General features: G+C 40.5%; 1 protein-coding gene across 3 annotated transcripts in view; it reads right to left on the bottom strand.

The window, feature by feature from the left end:
• ZSWIM6 (zinc finger SWIM-type containing 6) overlaps nt 1–20,459 on the bottom strand; it is a 220,461-nt gene that overhangs the window by 7,639 nt on the left and 192,363 nt on the right. The window contains exons 2-7 of one of the 3 annotated variants that reach the window (XM_089313220.1): nt 15,068–15,198; nt 14,234–14,410; nt 13,810–13,956; nt 10,473–10,619; nt 8,534–8,794; nt 4,569–4,704 (exon numbers count right to left, since the gene is read on the bottom strand). In XM_089313220.1, coding sequence (XP_089169346.1) covers nt 4,569–4,704; nt 8,534–8,794; nt 10,473–10,619; nt 13,810–13,956; nt 14,234–14,410; nt 15,068–15,149 — 950 coding nt within the window. In that variant the 5' untranslated portion in view covers nt 15,150–15,198. Of the gene's footprint in view, nt 1–4,568; nt 4,705–8,533; nt 8,795–10,472; nt 10,622–13,809; nt 13,957–14,233; nt 14,411–15,067; nt 15,199–20,459 lie in introns of those variants that run through there. The other 2 variants (XM_070056741.2, XM_089313221.1) reach the window with 2 other exon arrangements.

Below are 20,459 nucleotides of genomic sequence, written 5' to 3'. Positions count from 1 at the left end.
TAGTTACTACTTGGCCACAGGCCTGGCCAGCAGAGGCTAGAGGAGCAGTAGATGCTGGGAGGAACCGTTCCGGCCGGGTCAGCAGCACCGCCTTCTACATGCTAAGTTGTCTTGCTGCTGCTCACTTCCAAACCTAAAGGAAACAAAGATGCTCTCACTGCAGACCTCTGAGCTACACGTCCTGGGGTCTACGTATAGCTTTGGGTAATATCATTCATTAAAAATCAACAAAAACCGAGAGTGAAATAGATGTTTAACACAGATTACGACACTCAGGAATCAGTGGGCAGCTAAGATGAAAAAGCTTAACTTACTAATCATAAAATAAGAGAAGTACAGCAAAACTCATCTCCCTTTCATGCATCCATACTCCCTACAGAACTCCTCCTTGCGACTTCAGGAATATCAAGTCAGAGTATGTTCCACCATCATACCAATATGCTCTATCTATCACATCAAAGAAGATGAACCCAACTGATTCAAGTATCTATCCCTTGACAGTTTTGCACAAATTCAGTGACTTCTGGCTTCAATCAATCTAACTTTGATTAAGAATATGTTCACAAGTAAGAAATAATTCTTGAAAGCAAAAGCACATGCTTTGCTTTGTTAGTGATAATTTTTCTTTCTTTTTTTTTTAAAGAAATAACTTTTTTATTTGAGAAGCAAAAAGAAGGAGATGAAAGAGAGGAGAGAGCTTCCAACCATTAGTTCATTCTCCAGATGACTGCAAAAGTGAGGATCGGGTCAAAAGCCAGGGGACCAGGATGCCAGTCCAGGTCTACATGTGGTGGCAGGAATCAGATCTGCAGGAGCAGGAACTCGGGTCAGGAGCCTGAGCCGGGCATGGAACCCAAGCTCCGAACTCAAGCCCTGACACCAAGATGCAAGTTTCAGCGCTGGCATCGTGGTGTAGAGTAAAGCCAGTGCCTGCAGTGCCGGCATCCCATACAGACACTGGTTCAAGTCCCAGCTGCTCCACTTCTAACCCAGCTCCTTGCCAATGGCTTGGGAAAAGCAGCAGAAGATGGCCCAAGTCCCTGGATCCCTGTACCCACGTGGGAGACCAGGAAGAAGCTGCTGACTGCTAGCTTTGGTCTGGCCCAACCCTGACCACTGCAGCCATCTGGGGAGTGAACCAGCAAATGGATGATGGCTCTGTCTTCCCTCCTCTGTAATTCTGACTTTCAAATAAATAAATAAATATATAAATAAATCTTTAAAGAAAAAAAAACAGAGGCAAGTGTCTTAAGCACTAAGTCAAAGTACCTAGTGATGTCTTTTAATTACCAAAGAGATCAGAGACTGAATTTTTTTTGCAATCATCAAGACCCTGGCCATCATTCAGGTACTCCAGAGTAAGGGAGTACCGAGTCATAACCTGAGACTAGGACGAGCTGGCAAGATCAGCAAGCGAGGCTATCCTTTGGAGAGAGCTGCCCAAAACCAGTTATTGCTCAGGGAACCAAAAGGGCTCACTCTGCGCTCCTTTTATCTGGGGACAAGTGGTTGTGAGCATTAGAAAGGATGGCAAGAGAGGCAATTAAGCAGCAGGATTTTGGGGCAGGGTCGCTATTTACCTTTCCCACAAACTCAAGAGGGCCCTGAATTCAGACACGTCTTGCCACAGGTGCTGTGGGAACGTCAAGACCCCTCGAGCTGAGAAAAGGAGGCCAGAGAACACCTTCCCCAGCATCCTCTTCTGAAGGACCGAGGAAGCGTGCAAGCCGCCTCTCTCTCCCTTCCTGTGCCCATGGCTGCCTTGAAACGCTCTGGCAGGCCACGCGATCTTCCTGCCACGGCAGGCCTTTGGGTGGGGCAACAGAGGCAGGTAGAAAGGACAGAGAATAATCCCCGGTACCCTGCCGACATTCTCCACTATAGACGCTGCCTAGGCAGCGACCAAGGAAGAGTGCGTGCGTTCCTGAGTGTTAACCCTACAAGCTCCTCTGCTGGCAGACACCGTCACCTAAGCCGGAACTGCACAGAAACCTTGTGCTATTTTACCCTTGAAATGCCAGCAGTGGGGCAGCAACAGCACCTAGTGGCATTATAACATTAGCATTCTTGCCTTTACAACAAGAGTAGAATTCTTAGGACTTGGTAAGTATAGAGCTGTGCATCTGTCTTCATAAGGTAACTTCCATTTCTGCTGCCAGAAGTGAGAACAGGAACTATACTTACTTATTATTTTCCTTGAAACTATAAAGCAAGTGGTATAAAACAATTTGGTAGGAGATTTTTACTTACGACAGTTACTGATTTTTTTTTTTTTATGTTAAAAACAGGCAAGCGAGCACTTGAAATGTTTCTTTAACAGGTGAATGAGATTTCTTGCTGCCAAGGAATGTATGTGAAACACTAACACACAGGTGTATACACACATATACCTACCACTGCATAAAAAGAGGCCTCCTGACAGATACAAGCTATAGCTAACACTTTAAGGACAGGGTAACTCCGGGGTAATTTACAGACAAATATTTCTCTTTGAACACCTATCACTCTGATTACATACAGAACCTTTGATGACAAGCTTCTTAGAGGATTCAATTATTCTCCAGTACACTAAGCTTTTAGTTCTATATATGGCTTATCTTTAGGTAATTATAACGTTGTCTAATCTGTATTTTCCATTAGAAACATCAGAGCATTTTGTTAATTTTAAAAATCTAACAATTTTCATTTTCATTTTACTTGAAAGGAAGAGAGATAGAGATAAGAGAGAGAGAGAAACAGAGACAGAGACAGAGGGCGAGCACAGAGAGAAATCTTCCATCCACTGGTTCGCTCCTTAAATATCCATAGCAGCCAGTGTTGGCTCAGGCCAAGGCCAGAAGCCTGAACTCCATCCAGGTCTCCCACATGGGTGGCAGAGACCCACCTACTTGAGCTGTCACCTACTCCTCCTAGGATTGGATTCCAAGGATGCTGGATTGAAGTGGAGTAGCCAATAAATTAACCAGGCATTTCAATATGGGATGTGGGCATCCCGAGCAGTGATGGCGACCATTTGGGGGGTGAAGTAGTACTCTCCATCTCTCTCTCTCTCTCTCACTGTCCATAACTCTAGCTGTCAAATAAAAAAAAAATGCTGTGTCAAATGCCCAACCCATTATTATTCTTAACTTTTTGGGGCCTGAGCTGTGGCTCACTTGGCTAATCCTCCGCCTGCGGCACTGGCATCCCATATGGGCACAGGGTTCTAGTCCCGGTTGGGGCGCCGGGTTCTAGTCCCAGTTGCTCCTCTTCCAGTCCAGCTCTCTGCTGTGGCCCGGGAAGGCAGAGGAGGATGGCCCAAGTGCTTGGGCCTGCACCAGCATGGGAGACCAGGAGAAGCACCTGGCTCGTGCCTTTGGATCAGCGTAGCGGCCATTTTGGGGGTGAACCAACGGAAGGAAGACCTTTCCTCTCTGTCTCTTTCTCTCACTGTCTAACTCTGCCTGTCCAAAAAAAAAAGGCAAAAAGCAAAAGCTGATGTTTTAAGAAAAGTGGATGTGCCCATTAGGTCCTTAAAGTTTAACAGGTTAAACATAGGACTGAAAAATAAAACCTTATACACATTAAAAAGAATTAATCTTAACAAATGCATGATAAACAATTTTTGGTGAATAACTTTAAAATCGGATGTGGGGGCCAGCATTGTGGTACAGCAGGTTAAGCTGTAGCCTGCAATATAACCAGTTTGACCCTGGTGCTGTTTCCCATCCATTCCCTGCTAATATGCCTGGGAAAGCAGCAGAATACGGCCCAAGTCTTCGTGCCCCTGCACCCAAGGGGGAGGCCTGAGGGGAGTTCCAGGCTCCTGGCTTTGGCCTGGCCCAGACCTGGCTGCTGCGGCCATTCTGGGGAGTGAACCAGCAGATGGAAGAGCTCTCGCTTTCCTCCTCTGTCACTCTGCCCGTCTGAATACAGAAATACAGTTTTAAAAATACATAAATCTATCAAATTAGAAAAAGCAATGTGAACACAGAAAGGCGAGTGGTACGGAACAACCCTCTGTTACTAATGAGAAGGGACTGGTGAGGTGACGCAGTCACACCGAGGCAGGCAGATCCTGAGGCCCCCTGACTGTGCCTCCTTCAACATGAGACACGTGCCATCTTCTCTCAGCCTCCAGTCAGCCACGAATGTGTCTTGGTGGTACAGACACCTTCCTCACTTCTTATATTCGGTCAAGGACATGTACTGTTTACCACAATTTCAAAAATCAACTTTGTTTTTTCCAAAATAATTACTCAGGAAGGCTTCAACTGTTGCTGTCTTATGATTATACTTGGCCTAGAACCGTACTCTATTCAAGATATTATCTTCAAGAAAAGTGAGCAGTAGCAGGTGGCAGAAGAGTTGACAGCAGTTAAGGACACAACAAGTCTTCCCTTCCTTTAACTACAAGTAAAACAAGTCAACAAACAGATCACTCCCACAACAACACAGCAAGCATTCCTAAGTACTTCAGTCAGCTTTTCTGCTGGCTGCAGAAACACGAATGAATGGGAAGTCAGAGGGCCATCTTTCCCAGCAAAGGAACGTGGACCACCTCTGCCTGCTGGGCTGTGAATACGTACCGCATTGCTCTCAGTGCAATTGTGTATGCCAATTCAGCATCGTGAGGTAGGAGAGAGGTGAAGAGATACTTGGCAAATGTGTGCATTGGAACGCTCTCCCGATGGATTATTTCGCCTAAACCACTATATGGACCAGCTGTGGGAAGAGAGTATACATGGTTTACATTCCTGAACAGGGAACTAACACTTCTTGTATATTCAAAAATGCAAACTAATCTACTTAAGAATTTAATCTAAGAGACACAGTAGAAAGGAGTACAATTTCCGAGTCAATAAAAATTCCTCAGGGTACAGTATCCAGCGCAGACTTAATTTCACGAACAATACCCTAATTGTCCCACAGCCAAAATGAGGACCATAGAACTAAGGGGCAGGACTCTTTCACAATACAAATACCTCGGAGCAAAGAACCCTCTGGAGCATAAAACCGTGCAGAATGTGAGAAAGCTCCCCTCTGTGTGTGACAGCCATGCTGCCGGTATGCAGACGCACAGGGCTGTGCGGCCTCACTCTGAACTCACCTCTGGCCCAAGCAGTCTATATGGGGCTCACACATGCCAGGGGCTGAGGCTGAGGGCTCAATACCACACTGCTGCTGCCAACAGGCAGAAACAGAGACAAATTCCCAGAAAGTGGGACTAATAATAAAATAACTAATAAAAATAATAATAAAGAACAGTTAGCCATTTGATACCATAACCAAAATAAAGAAAATCAAAATAACTGGAAACCTACACTACTCTTTGGGCTCCAGAAGGCCAATGTCAAGAGCAAAATTACATATAAGCTGTCCAAATTCATTTCTTAGCAAACTCTGACAGGTGTGGTGGCAGAGCCCACTTCCCCTGTGTGCGTCCTGACTGCTGCTCTGAGAAGGAAAACACAGACATTTAAAATAAATTTTGAAAGGAAACCACAGTGGTTAGTTCAACTACTTTGCACTTAGATACTCTGAGGTTTAGTGACGGTAAAGTGTTCAATAAATGAGTTTCCATGTCACCGTTGGGTAACATCTGTTTCATGATTTCCAGAATTATGAACCATGACACTACTTCTCAGAAGCCATGATACATTTGTTTTCCATGAGAATTATCAGTCTGGCAAAGAGTTCAGAATACAAGAAATACAGTTCAGGAAAAACACCAAGTTACTGAACTGGGTATCAGACAGGAGCAGGATACAATTTAGATTATTTAACTTTTATTTGATTTTCTATGAGCATTTTATACCATTCATTCCTTAAATACTCTGAGAATCCCACAACTTATCTTTTCACTTAGACAAACTAAAATCTCTCCTAAATTTCTAATTTTATCAAATCTACTAATCTTGTTTTTAAAAAGTCATTTTAGTGAATTTTTTATATCTCATAAAGCTTTACGTATTTTTCTGATGAACAGGTAATACTTGTATATACTTATGGGGTACACTGTGACATTTCAGGACATTTATACAGCACGTACTGATCAAACATGGTTCCCCTCAAATTTGTATGCTGAAATCCTAAGACCCAATGTGATTATAACTGGAGAAAATAAAAAGTTAAATGAGGAAAGAGGCATGGGGCACACAGAACTTTCTCTGTCCCGTGGAGACAGTTGAGAGATGGCGGTCTTCAAGCAGGGTGGAAGGCTCTCTCCAGAGGCACTTTGATCTGGAGACTTTCTAGCCTCCAGAACTGTGAGAAGTAGATTTGTGCTATTTAAGTCAACTGGTCTATGGTATTTTGTTACAGTAACTAGAGCTAAGACCCTAACTCTATTTTAAAGACTAATTATGGCAAACTTAATAGAATACCTGTATTAGTCCTTTCTCCTCCATTTCCTCTCCAAGTTTCAATCCTATTCAGCAAAAGCTGGCATGCGTACTCAACATCTGGTTACCAATACCTCCCCACAAGCCAGTTAGGTATCACAGAAATATTTATGGACTGATAATTAGAGCAAACACCACATTCAAATGTGATGAACAATGAACAACTGACATTCAGCACTTGAGACTTCCAATGCTGTGGCCAGCAGAGAGTACCACTCAAAACATAAGATTATTATTTGCTCTTTTGACATATCTGGGCCTGTTAACTAACCTGCCCCTGAAATTTGCAGAAGAGTGAAAATGCATGAAGAAATTTGAGCTCCAGTGTAGTCAACTTAGTCATGGTGCTCTTATCTTTTGCAATTTACAGAAATGGTTCCTTGGCCTCCCTTTGGACTGCTTCCAGCCCTGCAACCCCCACCATTGGCGGGCTCCACTGGGCTGGGAAAGGAGGCCCAGCTCATACCTGATGTGAGGGCTGGACTAACCAAAGACTAAGTTTAAACGTATTCATGAATGATGAACACGGAGACTTATTTTAAAAAGGAAGATGATAAATATGTATTAGACAGTATTAATTATGAAAACCATGCATCTTTTTCCTGAACTTCAGTATGATGGAAGTCAAGTCAGTGATAAGAGCCAATGACACAGCATAAATAAAATTCATGGCTGGGGCTGGCGCTGTGCTGGAGTAGGTAAAGCCGCCACCTGTGGTGCCCGGATCCCAGATGGGTGCTGGTTTGAGTCCAGGCTGTTCCGCTTCCGATCAGCTCTCTGCTGTGGCCTGGGAAAGCAGTGGAGGATGGCCCAAGTCCTTGGACCCTGCCCTTGAATGGGAGATCCGGAGGAAACTCCTGGCTCCTGGCTTCAGATCAGCACAGCTCTGGCCATTGCAACCATTTGAGGAGTAAACCAGCAGATGGAAGACCTCTCTCTCTCTCTCTCTCTCTCTCTCTCTCTCTGCTTCTGCCTCTCCATAATTCTTTCAAATAAATAAATCTTTAAAAAATAAATACACAAAAATAAAAATAAAATTCATGGCTAACTGTATTGCTTATATCAAATGGAATTACATGGAAAGAAACCAAAAGGAAATAACAATTAAATAATTGTGATCATTTCAGAAATTTGCAAAGATGGGATTTTAAGTTTAAAAGAAATTTAACATTAGGAACTTTTCTAAAATTAAACATGTTTAGATTTACCTTAAGATCATTTTCCCTTTAAAATGTATTTCTAAAGTAAATAAATGCATATAATATATCTGAAGAAAATATATTTCCTTCACATTGATCCCTGGTTTTGGACAAATAAAAGGTTTGAAAATGCCATTTTCTCTAGCTCCCTTCCCCTCATGTGTTCTCAACACAAGATGAAAACACCACATTTTATTAGTTTACTAATCACAGAGAATCCCAAGGTAACAAACCCACTGCTTAGGAGATACAAGTAATTTTATCAGTTGGACACCATTTAAATTTGCACAGAAGAGTAGGCCACTAATACTAATTAAACTTACCCTTTTAAGGAAAAAACCCTGAAAAATAGTGCCAGTCAAAACTTGTTAGGCCCTTACAGAAAAGAAGAAAATCAGATTTTGCCTTAGAAATTCTATGAAACATTTTCTTCACTGAATCTATGCCTGATGAAGCCTCTGAAATAATGAGAGCAGCGGAAATTCACTCTCGCGGTCCTCAGTCCTTCAGTGTATGCATATGATATATTCAAAACTCAAGTATCACATAACAGCCAGTAATTCAGAAATGCCAACCAACTTCTAATTTCTTATTTAATTGATCAAATAGGAACAGAGCTACTAGTAACAGCTCACTACATAACAAAATTGCAATTATCTCAGAATGACAACCTAAATAAAAAGGTCTTTGTCAAAGCTTGTGGCATTAAACTGTGCTGATCTCTAACAGGCTACCCTACAGGACCACCTACTTCAAATATCACAAATCCAAATATCTGTACATTTTCACTTAAAGACACTACTTTTTAGACAGCCACATCTTGGATGTTTTGTTATCATATTAATCATGCTAACTACCACATTAAATGCATTCAAAGTACTCTTAACACAAGAAAGATTACCACCCTAAATCAAATTGGCTAAATAAGTGGAAAATTCTTTATCAACCTACCTTCTAATAGGAAGACTGCTTGCTTGCGAAAAATTTTCACTAGCGTGTCATCCAGTTCAATTTCCTGAAGCTTAGAAATGAGTTGCCCCTCATTCCGACAAACTTTCTCTTGTGTGTACAGCCCATCAGGCATAACACGCTGCTGTCCCAGTCCTATCAGGGCTACTTCCACAGCCAGTGTTAAATAGGACTCTCCTTCTTCTAAGAATTTGTGTGCAGGTATATGCTGGTATTCCAGAGACTTGCACTGTCCCAGATTTTCTATAAAACACCACAAAGAAATCAGAGTTCAGAAACTACTTTTGCATGTATCTTGACAAGTATAAATACTTATTCTATCCAGTACTAGTAAATGAATTATTGACTTTGAGAAAGCCAGCATTGCATGGTTTTTAAATCTTTTAAAAAGTGATCATGCGTGGGGCCGGTGTTGTGGTACAGTGGGTTAAATCAGCACTTACAATGCTGCCCCACCCCATACTGGAATGCTGGTATGAGTCCTGAAACTCCACTTCTGAGCCAGATTCCTGCTCATGTGCCTGGAAGTAGGTGCAAGTACTTGGTCCCCTGCCACCCACAGGAGTGAGAAGGATGGAGTTCCTGGCTCCTGGCTTGGTCCAAACCTTGATGTTGTCACCATTTGGGGAGTGAACTACTAAATGAAAGATTTGTACCTATTCTGCTCTCTCTTTTAAATAAGTAAATCTTTTAAAAAAAAAATCAGAGTGATTTAATGCATGTATTCTGGGGACTAGAATCTCCTTTTCCTACTAAACATGAATCACCAAAGAAAATTATAAATCTAGGAGTATATAATAAGAATACTAAACAGTGAAAAAAGACTTCAATTAAATAATAGTAAAACTACATCATGACTGCAACAGTTAAAAAATTTTTGAGGCTGGCATTTTAAAAAAGCATCCACACTTTTATTACATTGTTGAATCTTCTCATTAAGAACAGTAGAGAACACAACCCATGAAACCAATCTCAAGTCTTGTTTTGTTATCCGAGAGACCTCTGCTACAGTCTCTTGACTCTGGTAAGGTGCTCCTAGTAGAAACTGTAACTTCAACCATCAAACTTTCAAGGAAAATCACATTCAGATGCATAGCTCTCACCTTCCTGATACGAATCTGAGTCACCCGTATCCCATGAAGGCCATCACCACATGGGGAATTAGGATGACCAAAACAATTAGCTGAGCTCACCACGTCACGGGAGCTACAATAGGACCATCCTTGGGCAGTCTTTAGAGGAACGAGTCTTTACTCTCAAGGAACTACGGAGAAATCTCAAAACACTGCTTTAAAGGAATGAATGTTACATAAGTTTTAGATGATACTTAATGCTTTACCCTTAAAGTATAGCTAAGGTTAAAGTTAAAGTATAGCTAAAGTTTTCTTTAATGCTATGATACACATCCTTCTTATCCTTCTTTCGTATCTTTGTGCTAGAAAACAGGTACATTCTTAGATGCAGAAAAGTGGTTAGAAAAGAATAAATACAAGGTACTTCAAAAAGTTCACAGAAAATGGAACTGAAATATTTTGGCAGAAAAAATTTTGAAATCCATGTGTGTACAAAGTATCTTTAGAAAGTACATGAGGAAAAATGCTCATTAGAAAAGGATGGATTTCAAAATTTTTGTGCCCAAATAAACTTACCTTTTAATTCCATTTTTCATGGACTTTTGGGAGTACCTTCGTATTTTTTAAAAACTGACACATGCTGCCAAACTGCTAACTCTCAGACTTTCCCCAGCTTGCAGAAGCCTGCCTAAAAATCATGAGAGTGCTATTTCCTTGCTCTTTTGCTAACCATAGGTGCTATTGGCGACACATTATCTGCACATAACACATACTGTAAGAAACAATGACTAATGCCATTCAGGGTTTACAAAAAGAAAAGCACATGAGAGAAATTGTAATGTCTTTACCTGTAAAATCTGAGAACCCAGAGAAGTTATCATCATCCATGTGGCAGGCTTCCATAAGGCTACTGAAAAGAGTACCCACAGGGTCTAGGGGATGTCCGACCCAGCCTTCCAGATTGGTTATTGAGGTTATGCTTTTATGGGGTAGCTCTGTGTAAGGGAAGGAATTGACAGGGGTAGAAGGGGAAGATGGAGGGAAAAAAGTAGGAAGAAGTGAGGCTTTACCACTTAATAGCAACATCCTGACAAATTAGTACTCAATTCTGTTAGATATTACCCTTTAATTAACAAACAAATCAAAAGGTTATCATAATCCCCAAATTTTAAGACATCCTGAGTTCTAAAGGTTCATCTGTAAATTTTTACTAAAACTCCCAGGAGAAGTACCAAACATCTATTTAATTCATGTGTCCAGGGTATTGAGCTAACTCTACTACTTACAGTTAAATCATTGTTGTATGGGAAAAATATGAATTCCAAATTTTAGGAAAGGCATCAGAAAGACCTAAGAAATTCCTTGGAATTATCAGTTGGATAACTGTACAACTATATTAAGATGATTTCTCTAGGAGTCAGTATTCATTGGGTCATCTAAATTGAGGACTTGCGGACAGCAATAGCTTGGGTTAGACCTGAACTCCCTGTAGTTATTGCTAAATTACCCCTGTCACCTTAGAAAAGTCATCTTTATCGTGGATTTGCACACTATGTCAGAGAGGGCCTTTGCTACAAAAGTAAACATAGAATTTGGGTGAAACATAGCCCTTTCCTTTACTTCACAGGATGTTAACACTTATGGGTGAAATCATGGAGTGCTGAGAGAAAAGCCCCAAGTGTTTTAAGAAGTGTTTACTAAAGTAATAAATAATAATGGCTCCTTCTTTAAGAAAAATATAATAAAATCTAGAAACAACATGCAAAGGAAAACACTGGCTTGTCAATGGTTAAAGAAGCATCTCATGAACCTAGCATTCCTTCAGAAGTCTTCTGGTTGGGAACTATCAACTACCACCAGTACAAAGAAGTGAAAAACAGCTTGTTCCAAGATAGTAAAAGTTACTGAAATCTGGTCCTAAACTCCTTAGAAAGATCTTTCCCTTTGATTTCTGTCATTGGCTTCTTTATATATAACCAATATGAGAAAAAGCAACATGAGCAATACTCTTGGGAAAAATCCGAATACATATGCTTGGTTAAAGAAATATGTATACGGCTCAGAGAAATGTTGTGTTTTCTACGAATATTGTTTGTAGAATTTTCTGAGGTTGACCCACAAGTAACTTTTATGGCACTTTGAACTTTTAATAGCCACTAGAAGCCTAGTCTTTAAATATGGACAAACAGCAACAAAAAAGTATGCAAAGATTTAGGTATAGACACATAACCCAAGCAATAGCTAAGAATAGTTTAAAATAGGCTTTCATTGCTTGCAGAATAAAAGAAAAATGAGTCTAAGAATGGATCTAAACCTAGGTGACAGAATTATCTTAAAGGAGTTTAACTTAACATGCATTCTTAACATATCTAAACAAACTAACAGTATTATTCTTTGCAACTTCCTAGATATTACAACATTTTTATTATACATATTTTCAAAGATGAACATTTCTTAGTAAAATCAATGATTTTGTTAAAATAGCTAGAAGTTCATTATGAGCTGGCTCTACTTTTGTATTATACAAAATGCTTCCTTAGCCTGAATGTTGTGCTTTTTAGAAGTAAATAACTTTGGCTACAGAACGTGTATGTGTTTAAGGCAAGAAGGATTTCAGAAAAAGTTCTAAAGGGCCTAGCAATGTATTCTGCAAACACCAGTATAATAGGAAGAATATCAAGAACTGGACAAAGTCATGATGATCAGGGTTAATCCATTTCCATCACACCTAACTTCCTCCTTTCCTTGGTTCAAATTGTAACTGGAATTTTTTTCACCATGAAAATGAAAAGTATTAGTTAACATTCTTAATACTTCCCATAGAAAGGGCATTAACAGTTAACAATAAACACATTCTCCAAACTCCACACTATTTCATTAACTTTTAATTTTTAGTTGTACTCCAAGAGTATGTATGATCACTGGAAGACTAAAAACAACAACAACAACAACAACACACACACACACAGAGGCAGAACAGCAATTTAAACTATCCTTCTTAATAAAAAATGAAATTGTGAAGTAGAAAATGAACTTTGTTTCAAGTACCAAAGAAACACAAAAATGAAATCTATACCTATCAAAGGAACAAATGCATGGATTAATCAGAAAAAGCATACACATTTCTTGATCAGGAGTTTATGCTTGAAACATAACCTTTAACTATTACTCTGTAATACTCATTCAAAATTTAAAAGATGACTAAACTGAGAAAACAGAAATTAAAGTTCTGTCAGTTGACAGCTCATCAAATGTCATTTATAGAACTTGAAAAATCCAAGAGCTTTGTCCCAGTTACTTTCAATAAATAATATGTCTTGCAGCCAGTGCTACAGCACAGTAGGCCTGCAGCTCCGGCATCCCATACAGGCACCAGTTCTAGTCCCAGCTGCTCCTCTTCAGATCCAGCTCTCTGTTAAGGCCTGGGAAAGCGGTAGAAAATGGCCCAAGCACTTGGGCCCCTGCAACTGCATGGGAGACCCGGGAGAAGCTCCTGGCTCCTGGCTTCGGATCAGCTCATTGTAGCCATTTGGGAAGTGAATCAGCGGATGGAAGATCTCTCTCTGTCTCTCCCTCTCACTGTCTGTAACTCCGCTTCTCAAATAATTAAATAAAATCTTCAAAGAAATAATATGTCTCGATGTGCAAATTATTAGTTAGAATGTTTTAGAGTACTTACATAATGTGCTAGGTTTTGTTTTAAGTGCATTACAGGAATTAATCTTAATCAATTTTTTATTTAATCTTTAATCTTTTCAACAACTCTAGGAGATAGGTCCTCTACTGTGTACCATTCCAAAGAGGAATAATAGAACTCACAGAGAAGTCAGGTCACTGCCTTGGGTCACCCAGCTGGGACCTAGTGCTGTGATTCAAGCATACAGAAGTCTGCTTCTAGAGTCCTTATTGCTGGAATTAAAATGCACTTTCACTAAATAAAGTATTTGGCTAAGCTGTCTTTAGGTAATTCAGACATACTAAGTAGTTACTCAAACAACAAAAAAAATTTCTCCTTCTTACAACATTCAACCAAGAAAAATGTGCTTAAAATTTCTTATGAATCAGCTGAGTAAGCTATCTCTATGCTTCTAAGTTTTAAAAGCCATCTAGTCCACAAGAACACAAAACTTAGTGATGTCATCCCAAGAATCCCATTCCAATGGAAACAAACTCCTTCACATTCACCTTTTTTTTGAGTTCGGAACATTTCCAACTGTTTCTGTTGTTGTCGTCTTAAAGTGTTAACAATAGCTATTGCTAGTCTCAATGCTTCTCTGGGGTACCCATGAGAACGTAATGCATCCACTCTTGCACAGGCTGTAGGAACATGTTCTAAAACAGAAAGTCAAGGGGGTAAAGTTGCCACTGTCAGATATATCTATAAAAACAAGATATAATAGTAAGATGTTTCTCCCAACATACTATTAAAAAGACACAAGAAACCATTTCTGAACTTGGATTTGAATGAAAAACTCAGCTCCTAGTGCCAAGCATTCATCCATCTCCCATTGAATGAATCCCTCAATTCTCTACCTCCCACTCCAATAATGCTATAGAAACTAAACAAAGAAGTAAGTCATGGAAATGTCTTTCCGGTTTGGCCACTTACCATGCCAGAGGGGCCACCCGCGGGAGTCAAAGAGGGAGTTTTCAGTGTCGTCATGGTAACAGTAGTTGGTGTATAGGTCACTGCTGATAATGTGCTGCAAATGGCTATCCTGCCAGTGGAGATCACACGCCTCAATGGCTCGGGTGAACACTGTCCGATGTGGCCTGTTCGATGAATCTGTTTTTTCCACAATTCAGAAAGCCGTGTCAGCTATTATTCACATGTGAATAAATCAGTCATACCATTCTGTGGCCAGATGTTCATGAACACACCCACACACATTGCCCTGCACCCCCTATGCAGCAGGGTGAAGGGTGAATATTCTCACATCCTAAATACTAGGAGGCAAGTCAGCCCAAAGAGCCACCATTCACTCACTGGTTTTATCAAACACAAACACTCTGCAGCCATTTAAAGCTAAGGTTAAAGGCATCCTGCAAAAAGAACTGTCAAGTCTAGTTTCCATGCCAAATACACTGAAAGGAGGCACTCGGCACAAAAATCACAGGAAAACTCACTGCTCCCCACTTCTGAGGTGCCGTGGTGGGCTGCCCTTGATGGGATCAACAGCTCTCACAAACACTATGCAAGAGATGCGACACCAGCCATGGAACCTTGCAGGAAGATGCAGTCAGCCTTTAAAGATATGCATAAGGACTGTGCTTTTGGTTGTATTTTTTAACTATATTGTGCGGTTTTGCACAATTAAAACTATTATGCTTCTTGGGATATAAAGCTTAACTGCTACTTTATATCCCAAAGGGCATAAATGCATATTACTTAACAGTTCACAAAGCCACACAACATAGCTACAAAACAAACCAGCGCACTTACCTTCCCCTACAGGCTGCCTCCTGACTCCTGGGCAGGTTCCATGACTGGTGTGATGTCCCCAGCATAGTGTATGCCAGGGCATCACAAAAGAGTAGAAGCATACACTCCGAAGAGGATTCAAGTCTCAGGACCTGACGGAGAAAAGAAATGTTTGGGGAATAAAGAATATTTTCACCCAACTCTTGGGATTATTCAATTCCCAAGGACAGTATGGATCAAATTCTACCTGGACTCCCATCCCCCTGGGTTCCCAAACCAAGCTTAACTTCAACTGTGGCACAAACCTCAGGAAGCTTCAACTGAAAATCAGGGTAACAAACTATTCCCATTTATGGGTACTTAACCTAGCTCAAGTAATTCTCTGTTCTGAGAAGCCAAATCTGGAGCTTCCTTGGCTGTTAACGATTCATGGTCCTTTCACTGGCCCTCTGCTGAGGACACAAGGGCAAACACAAAAATCAAAGAACAGCTGAGAAGAGTTGGGAGAACTCCTCTAGTCCACCTCCTTGATGCTGTAGGTGGAACTGAACAGCAAGGGAGGTAAAGTGACTGACCAAGGTCAAACAGTCAGTCAGGGCAAGAGCAAAACACAGATTTCCTTCTGCAAATTCAGCTAATTCAACTGTTCAGAAAGGCTTCTGACAGGTCTTTAACAGACACTTTACCTCAGCCTGGTCTCAGGTCAACTTAGAGATCTGTGTTTCAATGGCAGACATATGAAAATGCAAGGATGACAGATCACTTGAAAAGCATAAAAAATGATGCACTTGTTACATTCCCTGTTTAGGCTCCTTGCTAGTGGTAGACGGATATATACACTGCCAATGGAAAGGGAGGACCCCACATTTAAGCTACTTTGAACCTTTTAGGGCTTTTTGTTGAACAGAATAAGTACACCCATACCCAGTGAGAAACTGGTTCCATGACCTCTCATAGTCAATCCATCAAATATTCCATAGTTCAAGTCTCATGTCAGTTTTTTAAGCAGTATTGTCATTTCATTTATTTTGTTTAGCACAAATCATAGGAAGATAAAATCTTTAAAAGAGTAACTTGATGTTATATGTATATTGAAAGAGTAACTAAATTAGCCTTCCACATGTTGACCTGGCTCACTATCTGTGGTATCAATAATAAAAGCAAGCTGTGGACTATAATTTCATTAAAATCATAATAAGAACCTGAACTTCTGATATTCTGTATGTCATACAGAAATGACGAATATACAAACCTGGCTTTTAACAGTGCATAGTTCTGAGACCAAAAAAGATCAATTACTAATGAAATGAAATGGTATTTAAATACAAATGTAGGCTATGAAATCCTATGGTAACATAAGAAACATACACAAAATTGATCACGGTCACATGTCTACATGATGATGCACTATTAAGGAAGTGCTCTGATGGGAAACGCCCACCGAATGCAGACTCTGCTCCCTGGCCCTGGCGCTTCAGGAGCTTACAGTCTTGTTTTGTTGACCACCCTGTGGTCAGCCCTGTCCTAATGCTGTGGACCTAAAATTTACTTTGTTGAAGTAGTACTCAATTAAAAGGTTGTATGGGTCACAGAAAATACCTCTGTGAGGGTGAGGGAGGGGTAAAGGAGGACTTCTTAGATATTTAAATATCTATACATTTTTCATTTCATAAAATGAATGTATTCATTCTAGAATTTTTATAAAGCTTAGTTTTGATTGCCATGCCAACTAAGTTGTTTTAAGGAACTTAATCTCAATCTACCCATACCATAGACCTTCTACATTTTTAATTGAAGATAATGATATTTTTTCATTTCTAGAAAAGCTTAAACTTGGAGGAGTGGCACAGTGATAATCACAAGGCCACTGAAAGGAACTAGGGAATGTGTCAGTTCTGGCCTTGTTCTCAGCCTGGAAGGGAGAAGATGGACTGGTGAGGTGTCCCAAGACAGGTGATAAAAATTAATTTCAATGGGGAGTGAGCATCTAGCATGTTGGCTGGAATGCAGCTTTAGATGCCTGCATCCCATATTGGAGCTCTGGGTTCAAGCCCCATTCTGACTCCTGATTCCACTTTCCTACCAATGTGGACGCTGGGAGGCAGCAGTGATGGTGCAGGTGTCTGGTAGCTGTATGGCAGACTTAATTAGGTTACAAGCTCCTCCTGGCTTTGGCCGGACCCAGCCCAAGATGTTGTGAGCTTTCAAGGAGTGAACCGACTGATGAGAGCCATTCTTCCTCTCTGTAGCTCTCTCTCTCCCTCTTCCTCTCTGCCTTTAACAAAGCGGCTGGCACTGTGGTGCAGTGGGCTAAGCCTCCGCCTGCAGTGCTGACATCCCATATGGGCACCAGTTCATGACCTGGGAAAGCAGTAGAGGATGGTCCAAGTGCTGGGGCCCCTACACCTACGCGGGAGACCCAGAAAAAGCTCCTGGCTCCTGGCTTCAGATCAGCTATGCTCTTGCCGTTGTGGCCATTTGGGGAGTGAACCAGCATATGCAAGACCTTTCTCTCTGCCTCTCCCTGTCTCTGAAACTCTAAAGTAAAGAAATAAATCTTTTAAAAAGATGAAATAAATAAAAGCTAAAAAATAAAAAAAAAAGATCACAGATCATGTATGTAGACAATAAAAATTTGGTTCCATTAGATATCAAAATTTTACCTTGGATATTTGCTTTTAAAAAATTTTTTACAGTTAGAATTCAAAGAAAGAAATATCAGGTACTTCAAAAACTTTATGAAAAAATAAGTTAAAGGGCACTTCCTGTGATGCCAGCTTCCCACATGGGCTCCAGTTACTGTCTTGACTGCCCTACTTCTGATCCAGCTCCCTGCTAATGCGCCCGTGAAAGCAGCAGAAGATGGCCCAAGTGCTTGGGCCCCTGCACTCACGTAGTAGACCTAGAGGGAGCTCCTGGTTTCTGGCTTTGGCTTGGCCCAGCATTGGCTGTTGTAGCCATTTGGGGAGGGAACCAGTGGATGGAAGATTTTTCTGTCACTCTGCCTTTTAAATAAATAAATTAAATAAATAAAAATGCATCCTTTTTTTTTTTTTTTTTTTTTTTTTTTTTTTTTTTTGACAGGCAGAGTGGACAGTGAGAGAGAGAGAGACAGAGAGAGAAAGGTCTTCCTTTGCCGTTGGTTCACCCTCCAATGGCCGCCGCTGCAGCCGGCGCACCGCGCTGATCCTGGCAGGAGCCAGGAGCCAGGTGCTTTTCCTGGTCTCCCATGGGGTGCAGGGCCCAAGCACCTGGGCCATCCTCCACTGCACTCCCTGGCCATAGCAGAGAGCTGGACAGAATCCGGCGCCCCAACCGGGACTAGAACCCGGTGTGCCGGCGCCGCAAGGTGGAGGATTAGCCTATTGAGCCACGGCGCCGGCTCAAAAATGCATCCTTTTTATAAAAAAAAAAAAGAATTAAAGTTTGTTTTAGCACAAACAATTTCGCTCCATGCTTTAGTTTTTTTATTTTCTATGAGCCTTCTGAGGACCCCTTCAGTCTTGATTGAATTTTTAAAAGACAACGACAGAAATTTGTGAGAATTTTTAGGTGAAGTTTATATAAGGTTAATACATGCTGACTAAAGAAGACATGGGAAACTTAGAAAAGTAAAAAGAGGGAAATTCTTAGTTTTTTGTAGCCCAAAATATTAAAAGTTAAAAATTGGCTATCAATCTAGAATACTTAAAAAAAATAAACCAAAAAACCCTACTCTTTGCAAAGATAGATTCCAATGTTCTTATTCATTGATTCTAACAATTTCTCTCAACAGAAGCATGGCCTCATAAGCCCTTCACGTTCACTGTAATGTGCGAAAACATGCAATTCTGTACATGATGTATCTGCAGCAATGCACTCAGCACAGCTGCAAAGAGGGGCAGTAGGATTCCGCTGCGCACGGCAGGCTCTGCCCTAGTGAGCCTGCTCCATTCCAGCAGAGGCACTTCAAGTGGGAGCACCAGACCTTCTCTACAGGGAGGATGTGGCGTTTCTGCTCTAAGCGGGCACCCTGGTGCCTTCAGGCACAACAGTTATAATATTGCCTCAGATACCCGGTCCTGACTTCATACTGTCCAGGCCAAATCATAAGTGAAATGCACTATTTAGTCTGGAGGCTGCATCATTTCTTTCCAGCTTTCCAGAGCCTATGGAATATTCATATTTAGCCAAGGGTAACATAATGCATAGAAAGTAAAGCATAAAATGTCACAGTGGCAGTCCTAAAAGGCAGCAGGAAGTGAAACAGAGAAACTTCCAAGTATAAATAGAAAGGGTTTAGATAGTGCGTAGGCAGACCCTTTTCTAGCAATGTTGAACAACTAAACTTGAAAATTCTGAATATCTAGAAAAAAATGGGGGTATTTTCTTTGAAATCATTAAATAAAATCATCATGGCCAATAAAAGATATAACAGATTCCAAAAACTGAATTTCCAATGTAAACATCTCTAGACAAAGCACAGCCAAACTCCTTCCCACAGCTAAAACTTTTGATCAGACAAATCCCTACAGAATAATATATATAATTTTCTTCTTTTAGAGAGACTGAAAACATGATGCTAACATCATATTGAAACTTGACACAAATTGTAAAGTTCTTTCTAGAAGCACAAACTCCCATGTGGCCAGCATATAGAGAATGACAGTGTTTGATCCTGGAATCTCCTGATGTCATTTAATTCCTACCTTCTTTCTATCCTGATTTTAAAGTCAATCAGATTTTACCAAAAAGAAGCACAAAATCATGTAAAACTGATGGTATGAATTAACAAAGAATCTTCATTTCTAAGAATGTGGTTCTGAAAGAGGAGAAAATTCTGCAATAGCTAGAAAGGAAAATGGCACCAAGGAAGAATTTTTAAAGATGGGAGGAATTTGAGCTGAATAAATGGACCCAAGGGAGTGTTACAAGATGAAAAACCAGACAGAAGAAGTGAGAGACAGGTTCTTTTGGAAATATTCAGAACACTTTTCGGTTTCCCAAAGATTGTGGAGGGGAGCACTGTCAGTTTATAATACACAGACACAGGTATGCTAGAGAATCCTTCACAGTGAAGAATTTTTCCAATCCAAATTCCAACATCCTGCCGTTACCCTCAATCCAGTCACAAATGTTTCCTTTCTATCGCCCAGAGTAAGCTTTGACTGATCAAATCATATAGCAGCCCAAGCATAAATTAATCATCGGAGATAAAAACACCCAACTCCTCAAACCTCTCAATATTTTGTTTTACAGAGTAATATATTAGCACACTACTCCATGACGTCTTAAATTAAAAAAGAACATTCGAGTCAAATCATTAATAGATCACTCTAACACATATGTATGAATATTATGCTCATCTATGAGTTTTTAAAAGTGTACAGAGGTCTCAAGTAAAATGAAAACATACACATTATTCACAGAATAA

The sequence above is a fragment of the Oryctolagus cuniculus genome, chromosome 14 (genome assembly GCF_051225735.1).
Source record: "Oryctolagus cuniculus isolate XC-2025 breed Fujian yellow rabbit chromosome 14, ASM5122573v1, whole genome shotgun sequence".
NCBI classification, from domain to species: Eukaryota; Metazoa; Chordata; class Mammalia; order Lagomorpha; family Leporidae; genus Oryctolagus; species Oryctolagus cuniculus.
This window is presented reverse-complemented; position numbering and strand designations above follow the sequence as displayed.